General features: G+C 45.8%; 1 protein-coding gene across 1 annotated transcript in view; it reads left to right on the top strand.

Annotated features, from left to right (window-relative positions):
* The window catches only part of LOC119953615 (protein-lysine 6-oxidase-like), a 53,300-nt gene that overhangs the window by 5,310 nt on the left and 21,039 nt on the right, over positions 1-26,951 (top strand). Inside the window, exons 3-4 of the mRNA XM_038778059.1 lie at positions 18,275-18,412; positions 22,903-23,059. Of these exons, the coding sequence (XP_038633987.1) occupies positions 18,275-18,412; positions 22,903-23,059 (295 nt within the window). The remainder of the gene's footprint in view (positions 1-18,274; positions 18,413-22,902; positions 23,060-26,951) is intronic.

Genomic DNA, 26,951 nt, shown 5'->3' with positions numbered 1-26,951 from the left:
CTTGGGTCACTGTCTTTGCGGAGTCTGCACATTCGCCCCGTGTCTGCGTGGGCTTCCTCCGGGTGCTCCGGTTTCCTACCACAGACCAAAGATGTGCACGTTAGGTGGATTGGCCATGCTAAATTGCCCTTAGTGTCCAAAAAGGTTAGGTGGGGTTTCTGGGTTATGGGGATAGGGTGGACAGTTCCAAGGGCCTGTGCAGACTCGATGGGCTGAATGGCCTCCTTCTGCACTGTAAATTTTATAATTTAATTAGGAGCGCTTACTACTACTCAAAAATTAAGTTCAGACATTTTATTTGACTGTATTGTTTAAATGTAGTTCAGACTTGTATAATATTCTGTTAGTACTGTACATAGGATAGAATGCAATATTATTAACATTTAAATCATTTCATTTCACTCAAATATATTCTGTAATTTGCATGATCTTATGCAAGAATATATATTATTTTCTTTCTATAATTTCCCTCAAGTCAATTGTGATGTTGGGGATGGAGGTTAAAGGGCACATTGGTTATTACCCATAAAAGTAGATGTGCAGAAAAAAAAACCTGTCAATGTTAACTATGATATAGTTTTTTTTGAGAGGGGATGAGTTTTAGATTCTTCTACATAAATGCAAGTCTGTCTTTTGTCTGTAAGCATTTTCTTATTAAATTGAAGATTGTACTTGCCCATTAGCCTCCAGAGATTACTGTGATGAATATTCTATATATAATATGAGTGAGAAGCCCATTGAACATTGTTGTCAGGGAGATGATCGAAAAATTGTTATTTTCCAAATATGAACTGAGGGAAGTCTCTTCATTGAAAGATTAACTGATGGTTGTTGGAACAGGAAAAGCCCATTAGGCTTTATTTGTATCTCCTTCGCGATCTTCTGCTAACTCGCCTTCTTTTCATAACCCCTATACTTCCAGAAATGTACATATCTTTCTGATGAATCACTTTGTACTGTCTGGGAATGGTAAAAGTGTGCTGGGTACTGTACCTGGGCTTGTCCAGTTGTGTTGTTGCCATGTAAATCAAACAAAGGCAAAATAATGAACAAAGAACAAGGAACATTACAGCACAGAAACAGGCCCTTCAGCTCACCAAGCTTGCACTGACCCAGATCCTTATTTAGACCTGCTACTTATTGCCCAAATGAACTGTATCCCTCCATTTCTCACCCATTTATGTGTCTATCAAGATGCATTTAAAGTTGCTATCATGTCTGCCTCCACCACCTCCACTGGCAACGCATTCCAGGCTCCCACCACCCTCTGCGTGAAAAATATGCCCCCTTGTAATTGAGTCTTCCATTCTTGGAAAAAGCTTCTGTCTCTTCACCCATCCCATCTATACCTCCTGTAATTTTGTAGACCTCAATCACATCTCCCCTCAGCCTCTGTAGGAACTCTTATTTTGCCTTCTAATACGACTCGATTGTTCAGTTGATTGGAGGTTTCAAATATACAACTTTATTGCTAATTATTCACTATAACACACTTGCATGCAAACTAAATCAAAACTTAGAAATGAAATATAAAACAATAAAACAAATATAAATCAAATACATGGCAGAGGAAATCATTAAACATAAACGCATAAAGAAATCACTTTTAAAATAAACAAATAGGATGATTCAAGAATTCAGGAAGGCAGGAACTCAGCAGGCCGACCTTGGCCACGAGGTCTTACTTTAAGGGAATCCTTATCGTTGGGCCAATCCCTCATTTACTCTCATTGGTTTCTAATTCTCAACTGAGACCTCCTGATTTGTTCAAATAGATGTCTGTTACTTAGAGGATGCTTTATTAATCAAATAAAAACCATTACTTAAGATCGACTGGTGTCCATCAGGAATAATTCGGTGTCTACGTGCATAGCCACATGAGAATGGGGTTCTCATGCCACTGCTGGCCATAGACCTTGCTGTAACTAATTAGTTGATACATTCTTATTGCTAAATGCGCTGAAATACAAAAGTCTATTCATTATATGAAACATTCGTTGAAACAATGTCTAGGTTTCTGCAGTAAGACGTCTTACAACACCAGGTTAAAGTCCAACAGGTTTGTTTCAAACACTAGCTTTCGGAGCACTGCTCCTTCCTCAGATTTACCTGATGAAGGAGCAGTGCTCCGAAAGCTAGTGTTTGAAATAAACCTGTTGGACTTTAACCTGGTGTTGTAAGACTTCTTACTGTGCTCACTCCAGTCCAATACCGGCATCTCCACATCGTAAGTTTCTACAGACAAGATACTAGAGTTCAATAGTTAATTGTTCTCTGAAACAATAATTGTTTTTTCACAGTCATGGCATTTTGAATAATTCCACTCTTTAGCTATGCATTCAATTAGTACCTCAAAACATCAATAAAGTAATGAATCAATAAATCAATAATCCATCAACCTCCGTCTTTCCAATCAAAACATTCCCAGTTTATTCAACCCCTCCTTATAGCTAACACTCTCCAGATCAGGCAACATCCTGGTAAACCTTCTTTGCACTTTTCCAAAGCATCCACATCCTTCTGGTAGTGTAGCGACCAGAACTGAACGCAATGTTCCAAATGTGGCCGAACTAGTTTTCTACAACTGTAACATGACCTGCCAACTCTTGCACTCAATGCCCTGGCTAATGAAGGCAAGCATGCCGTATGCCTTCTTGACCACTTTATCCACCTGCATTGACACTTTCATGGAACTATGGACCTGAACACCCAGATCCCTCTGTATGTCAAAGCTCCATTTACTGTATAATTCACTCCTGAATTTGTTCTTCCAAAATGCATCACCTCATTATTTGCCGGATTGAACTCCATCTGCCATTTTTCTTCCCAACTTTCCAATTTGAAAATGAAAAATGAAAATTGCTTATTGTCACCAGTAGGCTTCAATGAAGTTACTGTGAAATGCCCCTAGTCGCCACATTCCGGCGCCTGTCCGGGGAGGCTGGTACGGGAATCGAACCATGCTGCTGGCCTGCTTGGTCTGCTTTAAAAGTCAGCGATTTAGCCTGGTGAGCTAAACCAGCCCCTTTTATCTATTTATCTATGTCCTGCTGTATTCTCTGACAGTCCCTTTCATTACTTGCAACTCCAGTATCTTGGGGTCACCTGTAAACTTGATAATCAGACCATTTACATTTTCCTCCAGATCATTTATACATATTACAAACTACAGTGGTCCAAGCATTGTTCCCTGTGGAACGCCACTAGTTACAGATCTCCATTCTGAAAAACTCCCTTTCACTGCTACTCTCTGTTGCCAGGCTAGTTCTTTATCCATCTAGCTAGCACACGCCACATCCCATGCAACTCTATCTTTTGTACCAGTCTGCCATGAGGGACCTTGTCATATGGGAGGCATGGTAGCATGGCGGTTAGCACTGTTGTTTCACAGCGCAAGGGACCTGGGTTTGATTCCCGGATTGGGTCACTGTGTGGAGTCTGGAATGTGATTTTAATTGGCTTACAACTGAGCCTGCCTGCGACTATGCTGAACTGAGGACGGACTCGCAGGGCCACAGCACTTATACTTCCTGAATGGGGCGGAGCCGAGGGCGGAGCCCTGTACATGCTCCTCATCTCCCCCTGTGGGCAGAGCCGCACAACGGCTCACAGATGGAGCCCACAGGGACACAATAATGTACAGTGAGAATTATAGTGGTTACACATTCACCACATTCACCCCCTGTTACAAAATCAAGTCCGGCGGGGGTGACGGGTCTACAAGTTCAGTCGGTCCGGCGCCCGAATCGTGTGTTGCCACCGACGAAGCACTGGTGTTGCTGCCGCTTTGGATGGCTGTGGAAGGATGTTCGGTGCGAGTCCAAGGGTAGACTCCGGGGGTGGTTCTTCCTGAGCTTCGTTCCTGCGGACTGGTGTGTTGGGTGGAATGGAGTGCGGGAAGCAAATAGGTGCAGGGGCGCAGGGCATGGGAGGTCGGGTGGGGTGTAGCTTGGGAGATACATCGGCGGTAGTGGTAGTAGATCCTGCGGGTGCCGGGTCCCGGAGGGAAACGGTGTCCTGTCGGCCATCGAGGTGTTCGACAAACGCGTAGTGGGGGTTCGAGTGCAGGAGCAGGACCCTCTCTACCAGGGGGTCTGTTTTGTGTGTCCGGACGTGCTTCCGAAGGAGGGCAGGGCCCGGTGTCCTCAACCAGGATGGAAGCGAGGCCCCCGTGGTAGTGCCCCTAGGGAAGACAAATAATTGATCACGAGGAGTCTGGTTTGTGGCCGTACAAAGGAGGGACCTAATAGCATGGAGCGCATCGGGGAGGACCTCCTGTCAGTGGGAGGTCAGGAGATTCCTGGACCGTAGGGTCAGTAGGACGGTCTTCCAGACCGTCAAGCTCTCCCTCTCCACCTGCCCGTTCCCCCTGGGGTTATAGCTGGTAGTCCTGCTTGAGGCGATGCCCTTGCCGAGCAGGTACTGACGCAGTTCGTCGCTCAAGAAGGACGAACCCCTGTCACTGTGGACGTAGCTGGGGAAACCAAACAAGGTGAAGACGCTGTGCAGGACTCTGATAACTGTGGGGGTGGTCATATCAGGGCATGGGATGGCAAAAGGGAAACGGGAGAACTCATCTATAATATTGAGAAAGTAGATGTTACGGTTGTTTGAAGGGAGGGGCCCTTTGAAATCAATACGCAGGTGTTCAAAGGGCCGGGGTGCCTTTACCAGGTGGGCCTTGTCTGGTCTATAGAAGTGAGGTTTACACTCCGCGCAGATTGGGCAATTCCTGGTGACGGCTTTAACCTCCTCGGTGGAGAAGGGCAGATTGCGGGCCTTGATATAGTGGGCGAGCCGGGTGACCCCCGGATGGCAGAGGTCATTGTGGATAGCCTGTAGTCGGTCGTCTTGTGCGCTGGCGTATGTGCCGCGGGACAGGACATCTGGGGGCTCATTGAGTTTCCCAGGACGATATACGATATCATAATTATAGGTGGAGAGTTCAATCCTCCACCTCAAGGTTTTGTCATTCTTGATTTTGCCCCGCTGCGTGTTGTCAAACATAAAGGCAACCGATCTCTGGTCGGTGATGAGGGTAAACCTCCTACCAGCGAGGTAGTTCCTCCAGTACGGCTTCCACAATGGCTTGGGCTTCCATTTCGACTGAGGAGTGTCGAAGTTCCGAAGCGGAGAGGGTTCAGGAAAAGAACACTACTGGCCTACCTGCCTGGTTCAGAGTGGCAGCGAGAGCGACTTCTGAGGCGTCGCTCTCCACCTGGAATGGGACGGACTCATCTACCGCCCGCATGGAGGCTTTGCCGATGTCCGCCTTAATGCAGTTGAAGGCCTGGCGAGCCTTGGCTGACAGTGGGAAGAGTGTGGCCTTAAATAGTGGGCGGGCCTTGTCCGCTTACTGGGGGACCCACTGGGCGTAGTATGAAAAAAATCCGAGGCAGCTCTCGAGGGCCTTGGAATAGTGAGGGAGAGGGAGTTGTAAGAGGGGGCGCATACGGTCAGGGTCGGGGCCTAGGACCCCGTTTTCCACGACGTAGTCGAGGATGGCTAGCCTGGTTGTGTGGAAAACGCATTTCTCCTTATTATAGATGAGATTGAGTTTTTGGGCGGTTTGGAGAAATCGGTGGAGGTTGGCGTCGTGGTCTTGCTGGTCATGGCCGCAGATGGTGACGTTATCCAAGTACGGAAATGTGGCCCGCAGCCCTTACTGGTCCACCATTCGGTCCATTGCTCGTTGGAACACCGAAACCCCGTTCGTGATGCCAAAGGGAATCCAGAGGAAATGGAAAAGGCGGCCGTCTGCCTCGAATGCCGTGTAGTGGCGGTCCTCCGGGCGGATTGGGAGCTGGTGGTATGCAGACATCAGATCCACTGTGGAGAATATGCCCGTCTGGGCGATCTGATTTACCATGTCTGCAATCCGGGGGAGGGGGTACGCATCAAGGTGTGTGAACCGGTTAATGGTCTGGCTGTAATCAACCACCATCCGGAGTTTTTCCCCGGTTTTGACGACCACCACCTGAGCTCTCCAGGGGCTATTACTGGCCTCTATGATTCCTTCATGCAAGAGACGCCGGACTTTGGATCTGATAAACACCCTGTCCTGCAGACTATACCTCCTGGTTTGCAGTTGGCGGTGAGATCAGCGAAGAGTGGAGGGGGGGTCGATTTTCAGAGTTGCTAGACTACATATAGTGAGTGGGGGAAGGGGTCCGCCAAAGCTGAGTGTTAGGCTCCTGAGGTTGCACTGGAAATCCAGTCCTAGGCGGAGGGGGGCGAAGAGGTCTGGGAGCACATACATTTGGAAATTGGTGTAGTCGGCGCGCTGTATTGTCAGAGTCGCAGTAGTGCGTCCCTGTATTTGAACTGAGTGCGACCCCGAGGCGAGGGAGATTGTTTGCTGTGTCGGGAATATCGGGAGCGAGCAGCACCTTACCAGATCTGGGTGAACGAAGCTCTCAGTGCTGCGGGAGTCGAACAGGCACGGTGTCTCGTATCTGTTGATCTGGACGGACATCATGGAGCTCTTGCGGTGCTTTGGCCGCGACTGATCCAAAGTGACTGCACTGAGCTGCGGGTAGTCGGTGGCATGGTCGGCGGTGCTGGAGTGGCCCCGTGATGACTGTTCGCGGAAAGTTGTAATCTTTGAATAGCGTAGCGGGTGATGGCCAAGATGGCGGCCTCCGTTGATAGCACGTGGCGGGTGGCGAGGAAGATGGCATCCAAGATGGCCACCACCATGGATCACACGTGGCGAGCGGCGAGGAAGATGGCGCCCAAGATGGCAGCCCCCATGGATCACACATGGCCTGCTGCGTGGGGGAGGATTGCCAAGATGGTGGCCCCCATGAGTCGCACATGTTGTGCGAAGGCGGAGTCGGCAGACTCGCTGCCACATTGCGGGGTCTGCGGGCCTGGGAGTCGGAGGAGCGAGTGTTCGGGTTAGGGTTCGAGTTTTTTTAGCTCTGGCCAGGCAGACCTTAGCAAAGTGCCCTTTCCGCCCGCAGCTGCTGCAGGTCACATTGCGGGTCGGGCATTGCTGCCGGGGATGTTGGGGCTCGCCGCAAAAGTGGCACGATAGCCCTCCGTGGTGGGCGGGTGGCCGCGTGGCGCAGGCCTGGGGCAGTCTCTGGTCGAGGGTCCACGATGGGGTCGCGTGATTGGCCGGGAACGCAGTTAGGCTTTGGAAAGCGACCTCTAATGAGGTTGCTAGTTTTACCGTGTCCTCCTTGTCCTGGGCCCCTTTCTCGAGAAGACGCCGCCGCACATAATTGGATCGGACCCCTGCAACGTACAAGTCTCGGACGGCGAGTTCCATGTGCTGGGAGGCTGTCACGGCCTGGAAGTTACATTCGCGTGCTAGGGCTTTAAGGTCGCGCAGATAGTCTTCTAGCGACTCCCCAGGATGCTGGCGGCGAGTTGTAAAGATGTGTCGCGCGTAGACTTCTTCCACAGGCCGCACGTATAGGCGGTCGAGTATCGCGAGGTCCTCAATATAACAGTCAGTTACATCAAGTGAGTAGAAATACGATAGCTCACCTGTGTGTGGAGAAGACTGAGTTTCTGTTCTTCTGTAACAGAGGAGGTAGTCGACGCAGTCAGGTAGGCCTTGAAGTACCGAAGCCAATGCAAAAAAAATTCCTTTGCTTCTGCAGCCTGTTGATCGAGTTCCAGTCGGTCAGGTTTGAGGGCTGATTCCATAGTAGTTTTTAAGTCGATTAAATTGATGCGACCATCAATTCATTCAGAGACACAAGTTGAAGTAAACTGTGGCTTTAATCAGCCTACAACTGAGCCTGCCTGCGACTATGCTGAACTGAAGGCGGACTCGCAGGACCTCACCTCCCCCTGTGGGCAGAGCTACGCAATGGCTCACAGATGCAGCCAACAGGGACACTGTAATGTACAGTGTGAATTATAGTGGTTACACATTCACCACAGTCTGCGTGGGTTTCCTCCGGGTGCTCCGGTTTCCTCCCACAAGTCCCGAAAGATGTGCTTGTTAAGTGAATTGGACATTTTGAATTCTCCCTCAATGTACCCAAACAGGTGCTGTAGTGTGGCGAGTAGGGGATTTTCACAGTAACTTTATTGCAGTGTTAATGTGAGCCTACTTGTGACACTAATAATGATTATCGTAAATATCTAAAATCAGAAACTAACACTTTACCTGCCAGCAGGACCAAGGAAATTTCCCTCGTTTTGGGTTGATCAGGTTTGTCTTTTGCTCCGTACACCATGGCACGAATGCTTAACGTGACAATGAAACAAGCATTGCTAGTACTGTATTAAATCTATTGAGGTAGATCTTGACATTGTACAATCATGTAAAATGGGTTACAGTGATTTAACAGCCCATTTTCCATCTCTCTGTCGGTTGCTGACTCATTAGTCAGCCATTTTACATCATGTGCAAAGTCAAAACCTACTCGTTGAACTTTAATGTTGAAATCTGAATTGCAAAATACTTCTAAAAGTATAATTTAAAAATGTGTATACATCTGCTGCTCTCTCGACATATTTCCGTGTGTTCTTTCATATTTCATTAACCATTATGTTTTTCTTGAAGTAAATGACTTCTTAAAAACTTGATTCCCTTGTTTCATAGAACATACAGTGCAGAAGTAGGCCATTCGGCCCACTTAATCCCTCACTTCCACCCTATCCCCGTAGCCCAATAGCCCCTATTAACCTTTTTGGTCACTAAGGACAATTTAGCATGGCCAATCCACCTAATCTGCACATCTTTGGACTGTGGGAGGAAACCAGAGCACCCAGAGGAAACCCACGCAGACACTGGAAGAACGTGCAGACTCCGCACCGACAGTGACCCAGCGGGGAATCGAACCTGGGACTCTGGAACTGTGAAGCCGCAGTGCTAGCCAATTGTTTGACTGTTTCCTTTGCCTGATTTCATTTCCTCTCTTTTCTCCTGCCCCTGGAGAGGGCAAAGTCATATCAGGCTTCTGTCTTACCTATCAGACCCACAAAGGCATTGGAGGATGTGTAGAAACAAGAGATGTGGCCCAGGAAGCGACCAAAAAAAAAACACTATAGGCTGGCATGCCAACAACATGAGGAAGGTCTGGCTGTCTGAGCAGCTGTTGCACTTAAAGATTGGCAGTTGTGGGTATGGGTGTATGGTTGGCATTCATTCTGCACAGTCGGGGTTTTGTTTTGGCATCAACCAACAGGGCTGAGCATTGAGGACTAAGGTGGATAGCAAGTACTTGTCTTATGGCCAAACCAAATGTATGTTTCTTCTTCCAAAACCTTGCTAAAGGCAATGAAAGATGTTGGACCATCTAGCACTGAACACAAAATAAAGTGTGTTAGAGGTGTGGTGAATCAAGGCTATTTTTTTAACGAATACATACCTAATCCCTATCATTGATGTTGAGCTATAAAATATACTTCTTTCTGTTGTTACCTCCCTTAAACTTTGCTGGGTTACAAGTTCAGTCCCTTATTTAAATATGTGTGAATTTAGATTATGAGTGTCAGCCAGCTATTCAGCTGCAGGGGATTGCAGCTGAGCTTGATCCTGCCCTCACTTGACATCCCAAAAAGGCTTGTATTGCCAAAGTTTAGGAACGGGCTGCCTTAACCAGTTCGTTCCTACCCAAATACTGCAGCTAATTGTATTACTAATTGCCACCCTGACCAAAATCAATTGATAGCAAAAATTAGGGGTTAAGGTTGGGGCTTTTTCTGTTATATTCGGGTGAGTCACTTTTTTGCTGGGAATCGTTAACATATTTAAATGCCATGTGAAATGGTTCAGGCAAAGAAGAACCTAAAATTCCTTTGCTAGTTTTCTTGTTTCCAGCAGTAACATTCCAGTCCAGTAAAAGAAAGGTTGGAAAAAGGCTCTGGGAATTAAAAGAAAGTAGGAAGATAGCTCCTTGTTGAGGTCTTGCACCAGCATATGCATAACTTGTTGAAGTTGCTCTCCACATAGAGTTATGTTGAACTCCTTCTATGTTGTAGTTTCTATGGAAGTAATATTTTTGAGCCAACTCAATCACATAGCAGTATAGCAGTGGTCTTGGTCCTTTAAGATAAAATTTGGTCTCTTTTAAAAACTTAAGCAGAAAAGTGTGGTGACATTTCATTCAGTACCACAGGTTACAAAATTGAAAAAAAAAACACTGGAATGTAATGATTACCTGGCAACAGTAAGACTAGAAAAATATGGCATGATGAAGAATATAACTATTTATAAAAATTAATATCCTTCATATGTGAGACTTGGCCCAATTAGTTTAACGTGATCCAAATCCATTGAAGTAGGAAGTAGCAGACAGTCTTCAATAGCCAGCTTCACTGGCGATACTGTCTGAAATGAAACAGTCCTAAAATATTTGCCCTGGGGGAACACAATTACTAATTTGCCCCCCATCATCTGCTCCAATAGTTTTTTTTTGTTATTGAGAAGTCTGGCTGTTGGGCCAATCCCCATAGCGTGAGACCTCACCAACCTTAAAAAGAGTTGGTGATAAGCTGTTAACCAAGTAGGGTCGGTTTGATGCTGCCAAGCTTAGTTTTAAAAGCCTGTTGATTGTGAAGAAAGAACTTCTTACAACCACAGATTGTTCCCAAAGCCAATTAAATAAGTCAAGTCAGTTTATGCACAGCAAGAAACCACAAGCAGCAAAGAGACTAATGACCAATTGAACTGTTTCAATAGTATTGATTGGAAAGGTAACTTATTTGCATAAACATAGGGCGAACTCCTCCACTCATCAGATATAAATCTTTATGCCCATCTGAGAGGGCAGATTTAACATTGGGCACCTCCACGAATACAGCACTCCCTCTATATTGAACTGTAATGTTGGCCTGGATTAAGTACGAAGGTCCTGGAGTGGGTCTTGTAACTATGACCTTCTGACTTGGAGGCAGCAGTTTAATCTATTAGACCAAAGATGATAAAATGGAATTGTCCATTCACCATTGTAGCTGTCTGAGGGCATGTTCCTACTCCTGCCAGCTACCAGTCTCTACAACATCTACTATTTAATGAATGTGTCCTTCTATTTATCCTTCCAATTGTCACCTGATGTTCCATTCTCAATGACCAATCTTCAGGTTATGGCCTTAAGAGTGTTCTCAAAATGTACTACAGATTGTTTGGAGCCTCTTTTCCCTTTCAGCTATGAACCCTTTGTAGCTTCACCTATATCAGTCTCCTATCATAATCTCCATCGCTGTGGTGTGTTCGCTTATCCCAGATTGACTGCCAATTCCTGTCTTTCTTTCCAGTGAGAAGCAATGAAGGAATATTATGGGAGGTAATAGTTTTTATAGAACCCACAAAGCACACAAGAAAGACCTATTGAAACTCCTGTGGGGCTAACTGGCCTATAAGTTTTTTTTCCATTCTTGAGGAAAAAATCTAGCAACTCAAAACAGGGCATCCATGAGACATTTTGGACCATGGACAGCAATAGAATGGCATTCAACCACAATTTGTAAGTTCATGGCCTAGCATATCCCTCACTCTTACCATTACCATCAAGCCAGGGGATCAACTTTGATTCAATGATGAATGCAAGAGATTAATTCAGGAACAGCACCGGACATTCCTTAAAATGAAGAGTTACAGCATAGACCTACACATATGCTAAACAGTGAAAACAGCATTCAATAGACAGAGCAAAACAACCCCACAACCAACAAATTGGATAAAAACTCTTTCACCCTACCACATCCTGTCATGAATGGTGGTGGACAATTAATCAGCTAGGAGGTGGAGGCTCCACACACATCTCCATCCTCAATGATGGGGAAGCCCAGCACATTTGTAGAAAAGACAAGGCTGGAACATTTGCAATCCATTTCAGCCAGAAGTGTCATGTGAGTAATCCATCTCCGTCTCCTCCTAATATCCCAGTATCACCAACGCCAGTCTTCAGCCAATTTGATGCACTCCAAGTGATGTCAAGAAATGATTTATGACACTGACTACAGAAAGAGGTGTGGGTATTGACAACATCCCAACTGTAGTACTGAAGATTTGTAGTCGAGAACCAGCTGTTCCCCTAGCCAATAACAATGGAATCTATCAGAGAATATGGAAAATTGTGCAAGTATTATTCTGTCCGCAATAAACAGGACAAATCCAATCTGGACAAGTACCACCCCATCAGCCTGCTCTTAATCATCTGCAAAATGATGGAAAATATCAGATAGATATAATGCTATCAAATGGTACAGTACTTACTATGCAGTAAACTCCCAGATGCTCGGTTTGGTTTCTGCCAGGGTCATGCAGCTATAGACCTCATTAGAGATAGTGACCACAATTCGGTGTCTTTCACTATGGCAATGGAGAGGGATAGGGCCATATGGCAGGGCAAGGTTTATAATTGGGGGAGGGGTAATTATGATGCAATTAGGCAAGAATTAGGGACCATAAGATGGAAACAGAAACTGTCAGGGAAAGGCACAAATAAAAAGTGGAGATTGTTCAAGGAACAAATACTGCGTGTCCTTGATAGGTATGTCCCTGTCAGGCAGGGAGGAAATGGCCGTGTGAGGGAACCATGATTCACAAAAGAGGTTGAATGTCTTGTCAAAAGGAAAAAGGAAGTATATGTAAGGATGAGAAAACAGGGTTCAGTTGGGTCACTTGAGGGTTACAAGGTAGCAAGGAATGAGCTGAAAAAAGGGCTTAGAAGAGCTAGGAGGGGGCATGAGAAGTCCTTGGCGGGTCGGATCAAGGAAAACCCCAAGGCTTTTTACTCTTATGTGAGAAATAAAAGAATGACCAGGGTGAGGTTAGGGCCGGTCAAAGACAGTAGTGGGAACTTGTGCATGGAGTCAGAAGAGATAGGAGAGGCGTTGAATGAATCCTTTTCTTCAGTGTTCACCAAGGAGAGGGGCCATGTTTTTGAGGATGAGAGTGTGATACAGGTGGGTAGGCTGGAGGAGGTAGATATTCTGAGGAAGGATGTATTAGCAATTTTGAAAAACCTTAGGGTCGACAAGTCCCCTGGGCCAGATGGGATATATCCTAGGATTCTTTGGGAGGCAAGGGATGAGATTGCAGAGCCTTTGGCTTTGATCTTTGGGTCCTCACTGTCCATGGGGATAGTGCCAGAGGACTGGAGAGTGGCGAATGTTGTTCCTCTGTTCAAGAAAGGGAATAGGAATGACCCTGGTAATTATAGGCCGGTTAGTCTTACTTCGGTGGTCGGTAAGTTAATGGAAAAGGTCCTGAAGGATAGGATTTATGACCATTTGGAAAGATGCAGCTTAATCCGGGATAGTCAACACGGATTTGTGAAGGGTAAGTCTTGCCTCACAAATTTGATTGAATTCTTTGAGGAGGTAACCAAGTGTGTAGATGAAGGTAGAGCAGTTGATGTCATATGCATGGATTTCAGTTAGCCGTTTGATAAGGTTCCCCATGGTCGGCTCATGAAGAAAGTAAGGTGTGGGATAGAGGGAAATTTGACCAATTGGATAAGTAACTGGTTATCACATAGAAGACAGAGGTTGGTAGTGGATGGAAAATTTTCAGACTGGAGACCAGTTACCAGTGGTGTACCACAGGTATCAGTGCTGGGTCCTCTGCTATTTGTGATTTTTATCAATGACTTGGATGAGGGGGCTGAAGGGTGTGTCAGTAACTTTGCTGATGACACCAAGATTGGTGGAGTAGTGGATGAGGTGGAGGGCTGTTGTAGGCTGCAAAGAGACATTGATAGGATGCAGAGCTGGGCCAAAAAATGGCAGATGGAGTTTAACCCTGATAAGTAAGAGGTGATTCATTTTGGTAGGAAAAATTTGAATGCGGATTACAGGGTCAACGGCAGGATTCTGAGGAATATGGAGGAACAGAGAGATCTTGGGGTTCATGTCCACAGATCTCTGAAGGTTGCCACTCAAGTGGATAGAGCCGTGAAGAAGGCCTATATTGTGATAGCGTTTATTATGTTGAACAAAGATTCATGTTGAACAAAGGTGTCTGCCTGTATGGGGGGTTTTCATTTTGGTTCAAAGTGTGGCTGCATTGTATGAGAGAGTTTACAATGTGAAAAGTAAGCATGATCTTGGAGAAAGAATGAGAGGTTGCTTAGCAACCCAGAGCCACCTGAGGAAAGGCAGACCTTATGATTTTGCTGAATTCATAGCTGACGGGACGAGGAAGCTAGAGAGGGAACAGCTCTCAGTTCTGCCAGAAGCAGGACAAGGGAGCTACAAAAAGCAAACTTCCCAAAAGGAACACCAGAAACTAAAGAAGAGATTGGAATGGAAACTAGAGATTGAAAAGAGATGTTCCAGGAAGTCTGAAGTCTAAGGATTAAATAGAAACCTGAATTTGAACAGGGCCTTGTTCATTGAAGCTAAAGATGGAGCTGAAAAGTGAAGAAATTGGTGAAGGTGGCTGGAGGGTGAGTGATATCTTACTACAGCCTTTGAAAGCATTCAAGACAGAGGAATACTGAAATGAGTTGTAAAACCTCTGTTGGGAAGAGTGGAGGGAAGAATTTTTTGAAAGAAGATTCAAAAGCATGTCTTCTTGAGAGTGGAGTTTGAAATCACTTGTGGAAGCTGGAGTCCAGTGAATGAAAGTGGTTCATGGTGTAAGAATCTGGGGGTGGGATTTGAGGAGGAATCCACAGAAGCTCACTTGGTTTTAGAGTGGAGTGTGTCTGACCACAGTCAGCATGTGAGCTAAAAGGGATTATGTATTTACTGAGACCATTATAGCGTAAGATATATTTTGTAACCCATGTTATCCTTTAAATCTGTGTACATTGTGAAGATAAGTGGGAATGAAGGAGTATTGTATCATCGTCAAACTTATTGCGTTTAATAAATGTTTTTGTTGTTCAAAGTGAATTGGTAGCCCTGTGACTCCATTTGTCCATATTGTCAAAAAAAAGTAAAAGGTACGGTCTTTTGAGTCAGGATTCCATTTTGCGTTCTTCCGGCCCAGTAGTAACATCAACTTTAATTATTACACACCCCACCCACCATGTTAAACATTCAATGCCTCCACCACTGATCTACATTGACAGCACTGTTTACCATCTATAATATTCACTGCAGCAACCCATGAAGCCACCTTTGATAGCAGCTTCCACAACCCATGACCTCTATTTTCTAAAACAGGGTTTTCCAATCTGCTGGCCACAACCCGCAGGCGGGGCGGGTGTCGGAACGGTCATGCAGCAATCGGTTGTGGTGTCCCCCATTGCGGGACAAGCATCCAATAGCCACAACTGGCTTTTAAATTGAGAATGCCGGCCGCCACTGGCTTTTAAATGCGAATGATGTTGTATTCCAGCCAGAAGCAGCGGCAGCGGCAGAGAGCAGGTCACGCGCCCGGCACATACACTGTGTCACGCGCCCTATACATCTGTGCTTTTGCCGTGAAACCAGAGGAGAGATTCCTCCATTTTCTAGCTGTGAGCAAGCAAGGCAACGGGATTGGGAAGAACTGAAGATCGATTGTTTTGGTATAAGGAAGAGATGACCAGAGATACAAACAGGCAGTGTACCTCCTGGTCAGGAACTCACAACTGAATCTGGTGGAGAGAGCTGCACAGGAGAGTACACGTCAGGACAAAGCAGTGCTAGTATGAGCTGTATACAGTCAGAGCTCCAGGACCTCTGGTGAACAGCCTACTAAAAGAAAACCTGAAATCCAGAACAAAGCAGTAGAAAGATGTTTTCTTGAGGTAGTGATTGGTTTGATTTGCCACTGCAAATCAGGAAGCAAAGCCTAAGTGTGTTATATGTAGGAAAGGCTGGCAAATGAGAGTTTCAAACCCTCAAACCTTCAAAGGCATTTGAAGAGTAAGCATGACGTGTTCGAGGACAAATCTCTGTTTTTTCTCAAAGGATGCAGCGAGAACTTAAATAATCAGTAGAAGTCCTCAGCAGAAAGAAATGTAACATTGAATAACAAAGCAAGTGAGATTCTGAGGAGCAAGTGGGCTCACCTGTTGCATTAAAGATAAGCGAAAACGGTGAGTCATGAAGGTCGGCCAGCATGGGTCGCGAAGATCGACCGGTTGGTGAAAGTGGGTCCCGGGAAAAAAAGTTTGAAAAACACTGATCTAAAAAGACAAGGGTAACAGCCACATGGTATCGCCACCACCTGCAAGTTAACCTCCAAGCCACACACCACCCTGACATGGAACAACATCATGGTGGCTCCTCTGTTCCTGGGTCAAAAATCTGGAGAGCTTCCTTTGCATCAGCACTGTGAATACATCACATGGACTGCAATGATTCAAGATGCTGGCTTTGGGCAAATACTAGCATTAGCAGCGATGCCCACACCAAATGAATGATTTCTTTTTAAAGCACCTAGCTTCTACATATGTCAATGTGGAATATTGCAGGTACTATGTGTGTTCTCCATCCAATGTTATTGGAGCATGGCAGACAGTCTTTAACCAAGTTTTGATTTGTGGGCCTCAACAAAAGTTGGCGAACAGCACTGCTGTAAACATACCAACTACAAGTAACTTTGCCTTCCGAGTGCACTTCCAGACCACTAATGCCTTCTGCTTCATCTATTGCATCTCCTAACCACTATTCCCTGGACATAATCCCATCCTCAACCACAGTGGCTGTAAGATTATATTCTCCACAAAGCTACTCTTATTGTATTTACCTCTCTTCACAGTTGCCAACCCAACATTAAGTGTTGGCTCAATATTGGGGATGGTGATTATGCCTGCTATGTAATCTTGTGGTAATAGGGTGTAAAATCACCATCACTTTTCTATTTAAGATTAAAACTAACTTAGATTTTTCCTTTTAAAAAAAACAGAGAGCCTTTCTAAAAAAGTTGTTTTTCTTGGTTGCTGATGCAAATTAGTTCTCTTTAGATACCCCAAATCCACACTCACAGTGATCAAAATATGTTATTGCCCAAATAACAATAGTGAATTTTAAAACTTTTTTTTAGTTTGTGTTCACATCAAGGTGCGAGATTTATTTGTGCCGAGGAATGGAACATTTATCCAAATGAGCCACTCTATAACAGCAGCAAATACTTACAAATCAAGTACAGTACGGGTTCGATAGAGTAAATCTCCCTCTACATTGTCCCATTAAGTACTACCAGGACAGGTACAATTTAAGCTAGATGCAGAGTAAAGTTCCCTTTTAGGCTGGCTCAAGCACTCTCAGGTCAAGTTCTCCGACTTCAAGAGAGATAGCAGGGCCCCAGCATGCGCTGCGCAGCTCCTCCTGCTAATACAGGCTCTGTACTTCCGGCCGCGGGTCCGCCATTTTTGCGCCGGCCCCCACGCAACATTGCGGAGTAACAGTGGGCCGGCGTGAAAGAAGATGGACCCCCCGGATAACGCGCTCCCACCGATCGGTAGGTCCCGATCGCGAGCCTGGCCGTCGTGGAGGCCCCTCCGGAGTCTGATCCCCCGCCCCACCACCAGGACGGCTAACGCAACCATGAGTCCGAGCTCCCGCTGGGTGAAACCATATGGGAACCACGCCGGCGGAACTCGGCTGGTCGACCGCAGAGAATCGCCGCGGGGGCCTCTTTCAACAGCCCTTGACCGGCACCGCGTCGACTGCGCGCGCGACTGGTGCCGTTCCCCAATCGCCGGAGAATCGCGTCCCAGCTTTGGAGCCGATAGCAGGTCTGAGACCCCATTCTCCGCCCCCGCGCCGGTGCGATTTCGGTGCGGAGGCTCGGAGAATCCCGGATATGGTTTCTTAGCCAATGGTCTGTATAGGTCTAACCAAGCAGAACATAAAGCTTTTAAACAACTTCACATAAGTTGAGTAATATTCAGGGTCTCATCCCACTGTCGCTCTTCGTTGGTGAGTTCACCAATCAACTGGTTTTAAATCGTATAATCCAACTTTCACACTGTCATTTTCAATGGTTCCAGTGGGAAGAAAATTTGGCAGAGTCCACAATGGGCGTGATATCCACTTTGCCAGGTTGCTGTCTGAGATTTGATTTTGAAAAATACCCCAGTGTGTGCTGCAATTTCTGAACAGTCTGAATATCGCATTGTCCAAATTATAATTTACCCTGCTGCCTCATGATGTGGAGAAGGTAGTTTATCAGGGTTTCAAGTTGCTCTCATTAGCAAAGGTGAAAAATCAAACCACAAAACCCCTCCCTGCCCCTTATTCTGTCTGCATCTGGATGCCTTTGATATACTGTGCATTCTTGGTTCTTGTACAACTATTGTCATTTCGCTAAGAATAATTACATTGGAAGGCAAATACTTGGCTCAAAATGATCCGCCTCATATAACCGTTGTTTTTTGAGAAATAATTCTATGCTTAAAGCATGTCTGTCTTTTTGCTTCAGGTCTGCCTATAGTCCTAGAACGAATGACCTCAGCATTCGGGTGCTTCTACGGTTTCCTCAAAGAGTCAAAAATCAAGGGACGGCTGACTTCCTCCCAAACAGGCCGCGGCACACCTGGGAATGGCACAGTTGTCACCAGTAAGTACAACAAATGTGAGTTTGCTTCCAGGCAGGAAATTAAATGGCCAGTGTGTTTCAAACATGTCTATTACATTCTGTTGTTCTGATTGTGGGTAAAAATAAGTCCATTTGACCATATTATTACTGCATTAACTTATCAAGCATCATTGCCAAGCATGTTTGAGCCAACAACATAGTCAAAATAAGATGCAACATATTGCATTGTGGAAAGCTGCATCAGTTTCATATTTCCTGCTCTGAAACAGTTGGTCTGAGCAATGGAAAGTGGCATTTTACAACAGAAAGCACTATTGGTGCTACAGATCAACCGTACCCTATCACTTCTCCTGATGTTGGATAGTCTTGCTTCATGAAAGCATTCCTTTGCTTTACTTTAGTGAACAGAGAACAGGGACTAAATCCCAGTTTTGTCAACCTCCCAAAGTCAGGCAAACTTTAAGCCCGGAGCCATATGAAAATGAAAATGAAAATGGCTTTATTGTCACGAGTAGGCTTCAATGAAGTTACTGTGAAAAGCCCCCAGTCGCCACATTTCGGCACCTGTCCGGGGAGGCTGGTACGGGAATCGGACCGTGCTGCTGGCCTGCTTGGTCTGCTTTAAAAACCAGCGGTTTAGCTGAGTGAGCTAAACCAGCCCCATATGAAATAGAATATCTGTGAGCGGCATGGTAAATGGCTCAGGTTGTAAACATAAATAACGCTATTTAAGACCAGAATCGCACCCTCTTACATCCACTCGCATTTATCAAAAAGGCCTCAAGATTCTGAAACATGGCAAACATTTAATTGATTTCTTTAATTCTCCACTTTTATCTTGCAAATTCCTTCTTCACCTGGGCAGTTGAACCTTGGAATAATTTTATGACTGTATCTAATGATGCCCTAATAATTGCCTTGTAAGGATTGGTATCAAGCCAGGCGAGTGCATAGACCTCAGTGTAATGTGAAATGTTAGCAATGCTTCCTGACCTGGGCTTCTTGATATGTTTGAATAGATCTTCTCATTTTAATCACCTAATATTGTTTTCTGGGTTTTGTTGTGTACTTGGAGCTTTCGCTTCACAGCTTCATCTGTATTGCTGTGAAAACTCCAAACCAGTGGTGGTCTTGTTCATGGGCTGTTGTCAATGCATCAGCAATTGCATCCTTTGGAAATTGCATTGTTAAGCTAATTGTATTGTTAAAGATAGGTGATAGAATTCCTTCAGTGCAGAAGGAGGCTATTCAGCCCATCAAGTCTGCAAAAACCCTCTGAAAGAATAACTTGTCTGGGCCCATTCCCCCGCCTTATTCCAGCAGCCCCACCTACCTGTGCATCATCGGATATTAAGGGGCAATTTTTGCATGGCCAATCCACCTAACCTGCACATCGTTTGATGTGAGAGGAAACCGGAGCACCCGGAGGAAAGCCATGCAGACACTGGGAGAATGTGCAAACTCCACACAGGCTGTCTCCCAAGGTCGGAATCGAACACAGATCCCCGGGATGCTGTGCACCAGCAGTGCTAACCACTGTGCCACCATGTGCAGCTATAAGTGGACACAGCTGGAAGAATTGGGTGTGCGGGAACAGAAAGAGGCTATCACTTTGCTAAGCTGGCCTTGGAATAAACTTTTTTAAGGTAAAAGATGAGCTTTAGATTTAACTCCAATAATTATATATGGTGTGTGGTGATATGCCTGTGTACAGTTTTGTGATAGTTGTCTATCAATGTATATAATTATCAAAATGACCTAGAAACCACCTGGTGGCGATAGAGATCTACCATGTGACTCGAGATATCCAGCAGTTGGTAGTAAGTCGTCCAAGAAGATAGTCGTACTAGAAATAGCTCCAGGAGAATTCACTGAATTCATTTATTTGTTACTGTTTGTATCATAATTCGTTAGTTATCTTTCCACATGTTCATCTCATTTATAAATCATCTTTCGTGTCAAAGAACTCGATGTTCTGTGTTGATCTTTCCTACGGCCATAACATGGAGAAGGAATAAAGCTGTTCTATTTCTCTTCAAGTCTCAGGATAATTTGGGTTAAGTGATATTTTCAAAGTCGTGGTGATGTCATATATTGTCCAACAAAGCACTCTTTATGTTCGCTTGGGTCTGTCTCTCTGTTAGTTCTTCCTCTGTTTGTGATGAATCATTGTGCAACTGCAAGAGATTATAGCTAGTTCAGCTAGGGTCAAACAAAGCTCATTCACCGACATCAAATGCTCCACAATTTCAAAGAGGTCCTGCCCATTGTGAGTTTAACCACGGGTTTTGGCATTCTCATATTAAGACACTTGGGAAGAAAAATGATCCTTCATACATTACAAATATTTAAGCATTGAGTTCTGAGAATGAGCAGCAGTGTTTGTGTGGGCAGCATTACCAAGGTAGTGCGGGAGAGTTGACAGGCCTTTTTCTCAGACAATTGAAAAATGCAATGTTTTGGGCATATTTCAGTTTTGAGCTTTTCTCAGCATACATGTATGTGGTTGTTCTCTTAAAAAGTGGATGACTATGCAGTACTGGTCCACTGGTATCACTTTTTTGTACATTTTTGTTAAATGGTACGAAAAGTCTTTCATACAAAGTCATTTCCCTATCTTCAAATATTTGTTGTGTTTTTAAAATCTAATTTGTTTCCACCATTTTTGCATCTCATTACTTCCAGGGTTGCTCTTGGTGAAAACATTGATAGGGAAAGGTAACTGATACTGATAGAGAATAGTTACCTGTGTCCTCAAATAACTCCATTTATTTGATCAGAATTGCACATTCAGATTGGTCTACAAGCTGATTCAAAGCTGTTTAGCCCTGGGGCTTGGGAAACCTTTAACCTCCCCTTTAAATTCACGAGAGACTTCCGTTTGTGTTGTAAGAGCCATGATCTTTGCGCATCTTGAATAAACCCCACACAAATTAAACACTCCCTCATTTCATGGGCGGAATTCTCCGCAACGGCCGACGCCGTTGTGAAACCCGGAGTGTTTCACGACGGCGTTGGAGGCCGCTCCTCGTCCCCTATCCTCCCCCCCCCCCCCCCCCCCCCCCCCGCCCCAGGGGGCGGCTAAGAGCGGCGTTTCGTGAAACTCGCGCCGATAATGACGCAGCCGCCGGTGCCTTAGTGACGATACCGTTCGCGCTATGTTCACGCCGGCAGCGACCAGGTGTGGTTGCCGCCGGCGTGAACAGGTCGGGAATGGCAGGCCGCTCGGCCCATCCGGGCTGGAGAATCGCGGGTCCCCGTGAAAAACGGCGACCCGCGGTTCTCCGGGCGGCGTGTCGCAAAACGCGACACGCCATTTTGGGGGGGGGGTGGGAGAATTGTGGGTGGTGCCAGAGCGGCCCTCCCGCGATTCTCTCACCCGGCCTGGGGAGCGGAGAATCGCGCCCCATGTACTCATTAGTAACATCAGCTATTCTGCAGTCATTGCTGATTGATTGATATTTATTGTCACATGTACCGAAGTGAAAAGTATTTTTCTGCGGCCAAGGGAATGTACACAGTAGGTACATAATAGACAAAAAATAATCGACAGAGTTCATTGACAAATGGTACATCAACAAATAGTGATTGGTTACAGTGCGGAACAAGGGCCAAACAAAAGCAGCGCAAGGTGTCGTGAATAGCGTTCTTACAGGGAACAGATCAGTCCAAGGGAGAGTCGTTGAGGAGTCTAGTAGCTGTGGGGAAGAAGCTGTTCCTATGTCTGGATGTGCGGGTCTTCAGACTTTTGTATCTTTTGCCTGATCGAAAGGTCTGGAAGAAGGCAAAGCCTGGGTGTGAGGGGTCTCTGAAAATGCAGTCTGCCTGCCTGAGACAGTGGGAGGTATAGACAGAATCAATGGGAGGATGGCAAGCTTGTGTATATAGAACAATGCAAAAGTCTTTCATATTTCCTTAATCTGAGCCTTACAAAAACAGCGCGACTGCACAAGTGTCAGGTACTGCTGCAAATTGGCTGTCCTGTAGTTTACTTGGGGGAGATTGCTAATTTATCACCAATTTGTGCTGGATTAAATTTATTTTATGGCCATGTGCCACCAGGAGTTGCACTGAAACTGGGTGAAGTGTTTCCTTTCTATACTTCCCTCTCCATATTAGGGTACAATTCCATGGTGAATGGAAGCTCCAGCATCAGATCCACATGGTCATTGAATGTGAATGTTTGGATCAGGATATGCATCCACAATGGTCATCATAGAAAAGTCCAACTAAGTCCATACTTGAAATTCATGTACTCTCATTTTCTAACTTTAATCATTAGACAGGAATCAGGAGCAGAAAGCATAACTATTTTGTTTTCTCTCTTGGGGGCACTGAGGCCAAGTGTGGTGTCCTAACATCTGTCCAAGCACACAGCTAACTTGGCAGACACAGTTTTGAAATTCCTGATCTGTTTAGTGCAGGTTCACATTGGTACCCATCCAGTCAGCTATCATGGAGCATCCATTTCTCGATAATAACACATTGTCTATGAATTTTTTTTACTCCAGGCACTATCACAGTATGGATCAGTTTAGCCATTACGATCTGTTGCAGGCCAGCACACAGAGGAAAGTAGCTGAAGGACACAAAGCTAGCTTTTGTCTAGAAGACACTATGTGCGACCCTGGTATCCAAAGAAGATATGCATGCACAGCACATACTCAGGTATGAGAATGCAATGTCAACAACATATGGTGGAGTGGGTTTAGACATGCTCCAATGTATTGTCAGATGAGTTAAAACCGACAGACTGGCTTATTGAGCCTTGTGTCATAACAGAAATAAATCATATGGTACCAGAGAAGACTTTCATGTCGCAACAGTTTGTACCTCACCCCACCCCTTCAAAATCTCAAAGAACTACAGCCCCAGCCAAATGTTTATTGAGGTCCAACTTGAATTGGATTTGACTCATGGGATTTTTAAAAATCCTCTGCAGACAAGTCAACCATCCAGGCTTCATGTGCACAATTAACATTTTATCTGCATAATGAATAGCAGTGTCACTCCAGGCTTTGCCTCTTGACATGTCCTGAGCTCCTCCTTCTGTACTTCTCCAGACTCTGACTTCCTGCTGTTGTTGCAGTTGTTGACTAGCATTGAGAGAATTCAGAAATTCCCCTATATCAACAGCAACTTTTGAACTGCTGTAGCAAAAGCAGCAGGAGTTAGGAGATGGGAGCAGCACTGAAGAATTAGAGGAGAGAGAGGAGTGGGGTGATTGCATGTCGGGTAGCGCTTGTGACGAGCTGAGGGTTTGGAGAAATGAACAACATAAGTTGAAGGAGAAGAGTTTCTCCATGAGACTGTGACAATTACATAAGCAGCAATTTACCAATCAGATTTAATAACCAAGAGAACAGATACTCATCCACAATCGCATTCAACTCCTCTACAACAGTAAGATCATTGGCAAAAAGAAAGAGGGGATATAAGGAAACTTTTATCATACTATGTTATGATCTGGGATGCAGTGCCGTAAAGGGAGGTGGATTGTACTCTGTGTGTGTGTGTGTGATAGATGGAGTATACCTGCAAAATAATTTACAACAAGCAAGGGTGGTATGGTGGCACAATGATTAGCACTGCAGGCTCACAGCACCAGGAACCCGGGTTCAATTCTGAAGGAAAAGGCGGGGGTATGTGGGGGGGGGGGGGGGTTGAATAGAGGGGAATGGGGATTGGATGGAGGGGAATGGGGGGGGGAAGGGGTGGAATGGGTGGATGGAGCGGTTTTTGGGGGAAGGGGTGAGCTGACAGGCAAAGCCTCATCCTATGAGAATCTGGTAAGGATGAGGGCCTGCCTGGTCCTGCGGGCATGCCCTCGACACTGCTGCCTGTCCTCCATCATCCAGCTTCTCTTGCGGCTCCTCCCTGGGTTCATCCTCCATCTCCTCCTTCCCCAACTCCTCCTCTTCAGACGAGGCCAGATGTCACATAGATACATAGAAGATAGTTGCAGGAGGAGGCCTTTTGGCCCTTCGAACCTGCTCCACCATTTATCTCAATCCTGGCTGATCATCTAACTCAATAGCCTAATCTGCTTTCTCCCGTAGCCTTTGATCCCATTCACCTCAAGTGCTATATCTAACTGCCTCTTGAATATATTCAATGTTTTAGCATCAACTACTTCCTGTGGTAATGAATTCCACAGCTCACCACTCTTTGGGTGAAGAAATGTCTCATCATCCCTGTCCAAACTGGTTTACCCTGAATCCTCAGACTGTGACCCCTGGTTCTGGACCCACACATCATTGGTAACATCTTCCCTGCATCTACCCTGTCTAGTCCCGTTAGAATTTTATAAGTTTCTATGATATCCCCCCTCATTCTTCTGAACTCCAGCGAGAACAATCCTAACCTAGTCAATCTCTCCTCATATGACCGTCTCGCCATGCCTGGAATCAGTCTGGTAAACCTTTGTTGCACTCCCTCGAGAACATCCTTCCTCAGAAAGGAGACCAAACTGCACACAATATTCCAGGTGTGGCCTCACTAAGGCGCTGTATAATTGCAGCTACACATCCTGCTTCTGAACTCAAAACCCCTCACAATGAAGGCCAACATATCATTAGCCTTCTTTACCGCCTGCAGCACCTGCATGCTTACCTCAGCGACTGGTGCACAAGGACACCCAGGTCCCGCTGCACATTCCCTCCCCCAATTTACAACCGTTGAGGCAGCAATCTGCCTTCCTGTTTTTGCTTCCAAAGTGAATAACCTCACACTTATCCAAATCATACTGTATCTGCCATTGATTTGCCCACTCGCCCAACCTGTTCACCCTCCCACCAACTTGGAATCATCTGCAAACTTTGAGATGTTATGTTTTGTTCCCTCATCCAAATCATTAATATGTATTGTGAATAGCTGTGGTCCAAGCACCGAACCCTGTGGCACCCCACTAGTTACTGCCTGCCAATTTGAAAATAACTCATTAATTCCTGCTCTTTGTTTCCTCTGTGCCAACCAGTTTTCTATCCACCTAAATACACTCCCCCCAATCCCATGCGCTTTAATTGTGCACAATAATCCCTAATGTGGGATTTTGTCAAAAAAGTTCAAATATACCACATCGACTGGCTCCCCCTTGTCAACTGTACTTGTTACATCTTCAAAAAATTCCAACAGACTTGTCAAGCATGATTGTGGGCAGCACGGTAGCATTGTGGATAGCACAATTGCTTCCCAGCTCCAGGGTCCCAGGTTCGATTCCGACTTGGGTCACGGTCTGTGCGGAGTCTGCACATCCTCCCCGTGTGTGCGTGGGTTTCCTCCGGGTGCTCCGGTTTCCTCCCACAGTCCAAAGATGTGCAGGTTAGGTTGATTGGCCATGATAAATTGCCCTTAGTGTCCAAAATTGCCCTTAGTGTTGGGTGGGGTTACTGGGTTATGGGGATAGGGTGGAGGTGTTGACCTTGGGTAGGGTGCTCTTTCCAAGAGCCGGTGTAGACTCGATGGGCCGAATGGTCTCCTTCTGCACTGTAAATTCTATGGCTATGGTAAATTCCCCTTCATAAATCAATGCTGTCTCTAACTGATCCTGCCACTGCTTTCTAAATGTTCCGCTATAAAGTCCCTGATAATGAATTCAAGAATTTTCCCCACTACCGATGTTAGGCTTACTGGTCTATTATTCCCTGCTTTCACTCAACCTCCCTTTTTGAATATTGGAGTGACATGAGCTACCCTCCAATCTGCAGGGACTGTTCCAGAATCTATAGAATCCCGGAAGATGACCACCATCCTGTTCCTCCTCAGCATGTCACTTTGCTGCTGTGCCAGGTTGTGGAGGGCACAGCATTCCACCATAAAGTGGGAGACCTTCTAGGGGAGGGGCTGATCTGCAATACATCATCAGAGCGGTTTAGGCATCAGAACTGCATTTTGAGCCATCCAATGCAAAGCTCAATGACCGCATTGATGGCAACGTGGGCCGTATATCGGGTCTCCACCTCCCTCTCTGGCCTTTGCACTGGGGTCATCAGCCATTTCCTTAGCCCTTATCCCCGATGAGCTAACCCGTCATCCTGGGGTGGACCTCGAAAATGCAGGGGATGTATCCCAGCATGTAGTTGTCATGCACACTCCCTGGAATGTATGCACATATGTTACATACGAGTTGAACATTCAGGGAGTGGAACCTCTTCCTGTTAATGAAGGGCACACCCTGATGACCCGGTGCACTCAGGGCGACATGCGTGCCATCAATTATTCCCTGGGCCTGGGGCATCCTGGTGATGTCGGAGAATCCTGCAACTCGGGCATCTTGGTGGGCTTGGTCCAGCTCAAAGTTTATCATCTTTGATTCCTGGGCATACAGGACATCCGTGACTTCAGGGATGCACTTGTGGGCTGCAGCTTGGAAAAAGCCTCACGTCCCAGCTCGAGCCCTCGAATTAACTGGTTGCATAGAGGTTCAGGTGGAGCATGTGTCCTTCTCTTCCATGGGGTGCCAAGTCCACAAGGGCATGGCACAGGTGCCACACTGTCTCTTTCTTGAGATTGCGTCTCTTGTGACACATGCGTCCGTCATCTCCTCGAAAGACAAATGACA

The sequence above is a fragment of the Scyliorhinus canicula genome, chromosome 18 (assembly GCF_902713615.1).
Source record: "Scyliorhinus canicula chromosome 18, sScyCan1.1, whole genome shotgun sequence".
NCBI lineage: Eukaryota > Metazoa > Chordata > Chondrichthyes > Carcharhiniformes > Scyliorhinidae > Scyliorhinus > Scyliorhinus canicula.
Note: the sequence above shows the minus strand (reverse complement) of the source record. Positions and strands in the feature narration are given on the sequence as shown.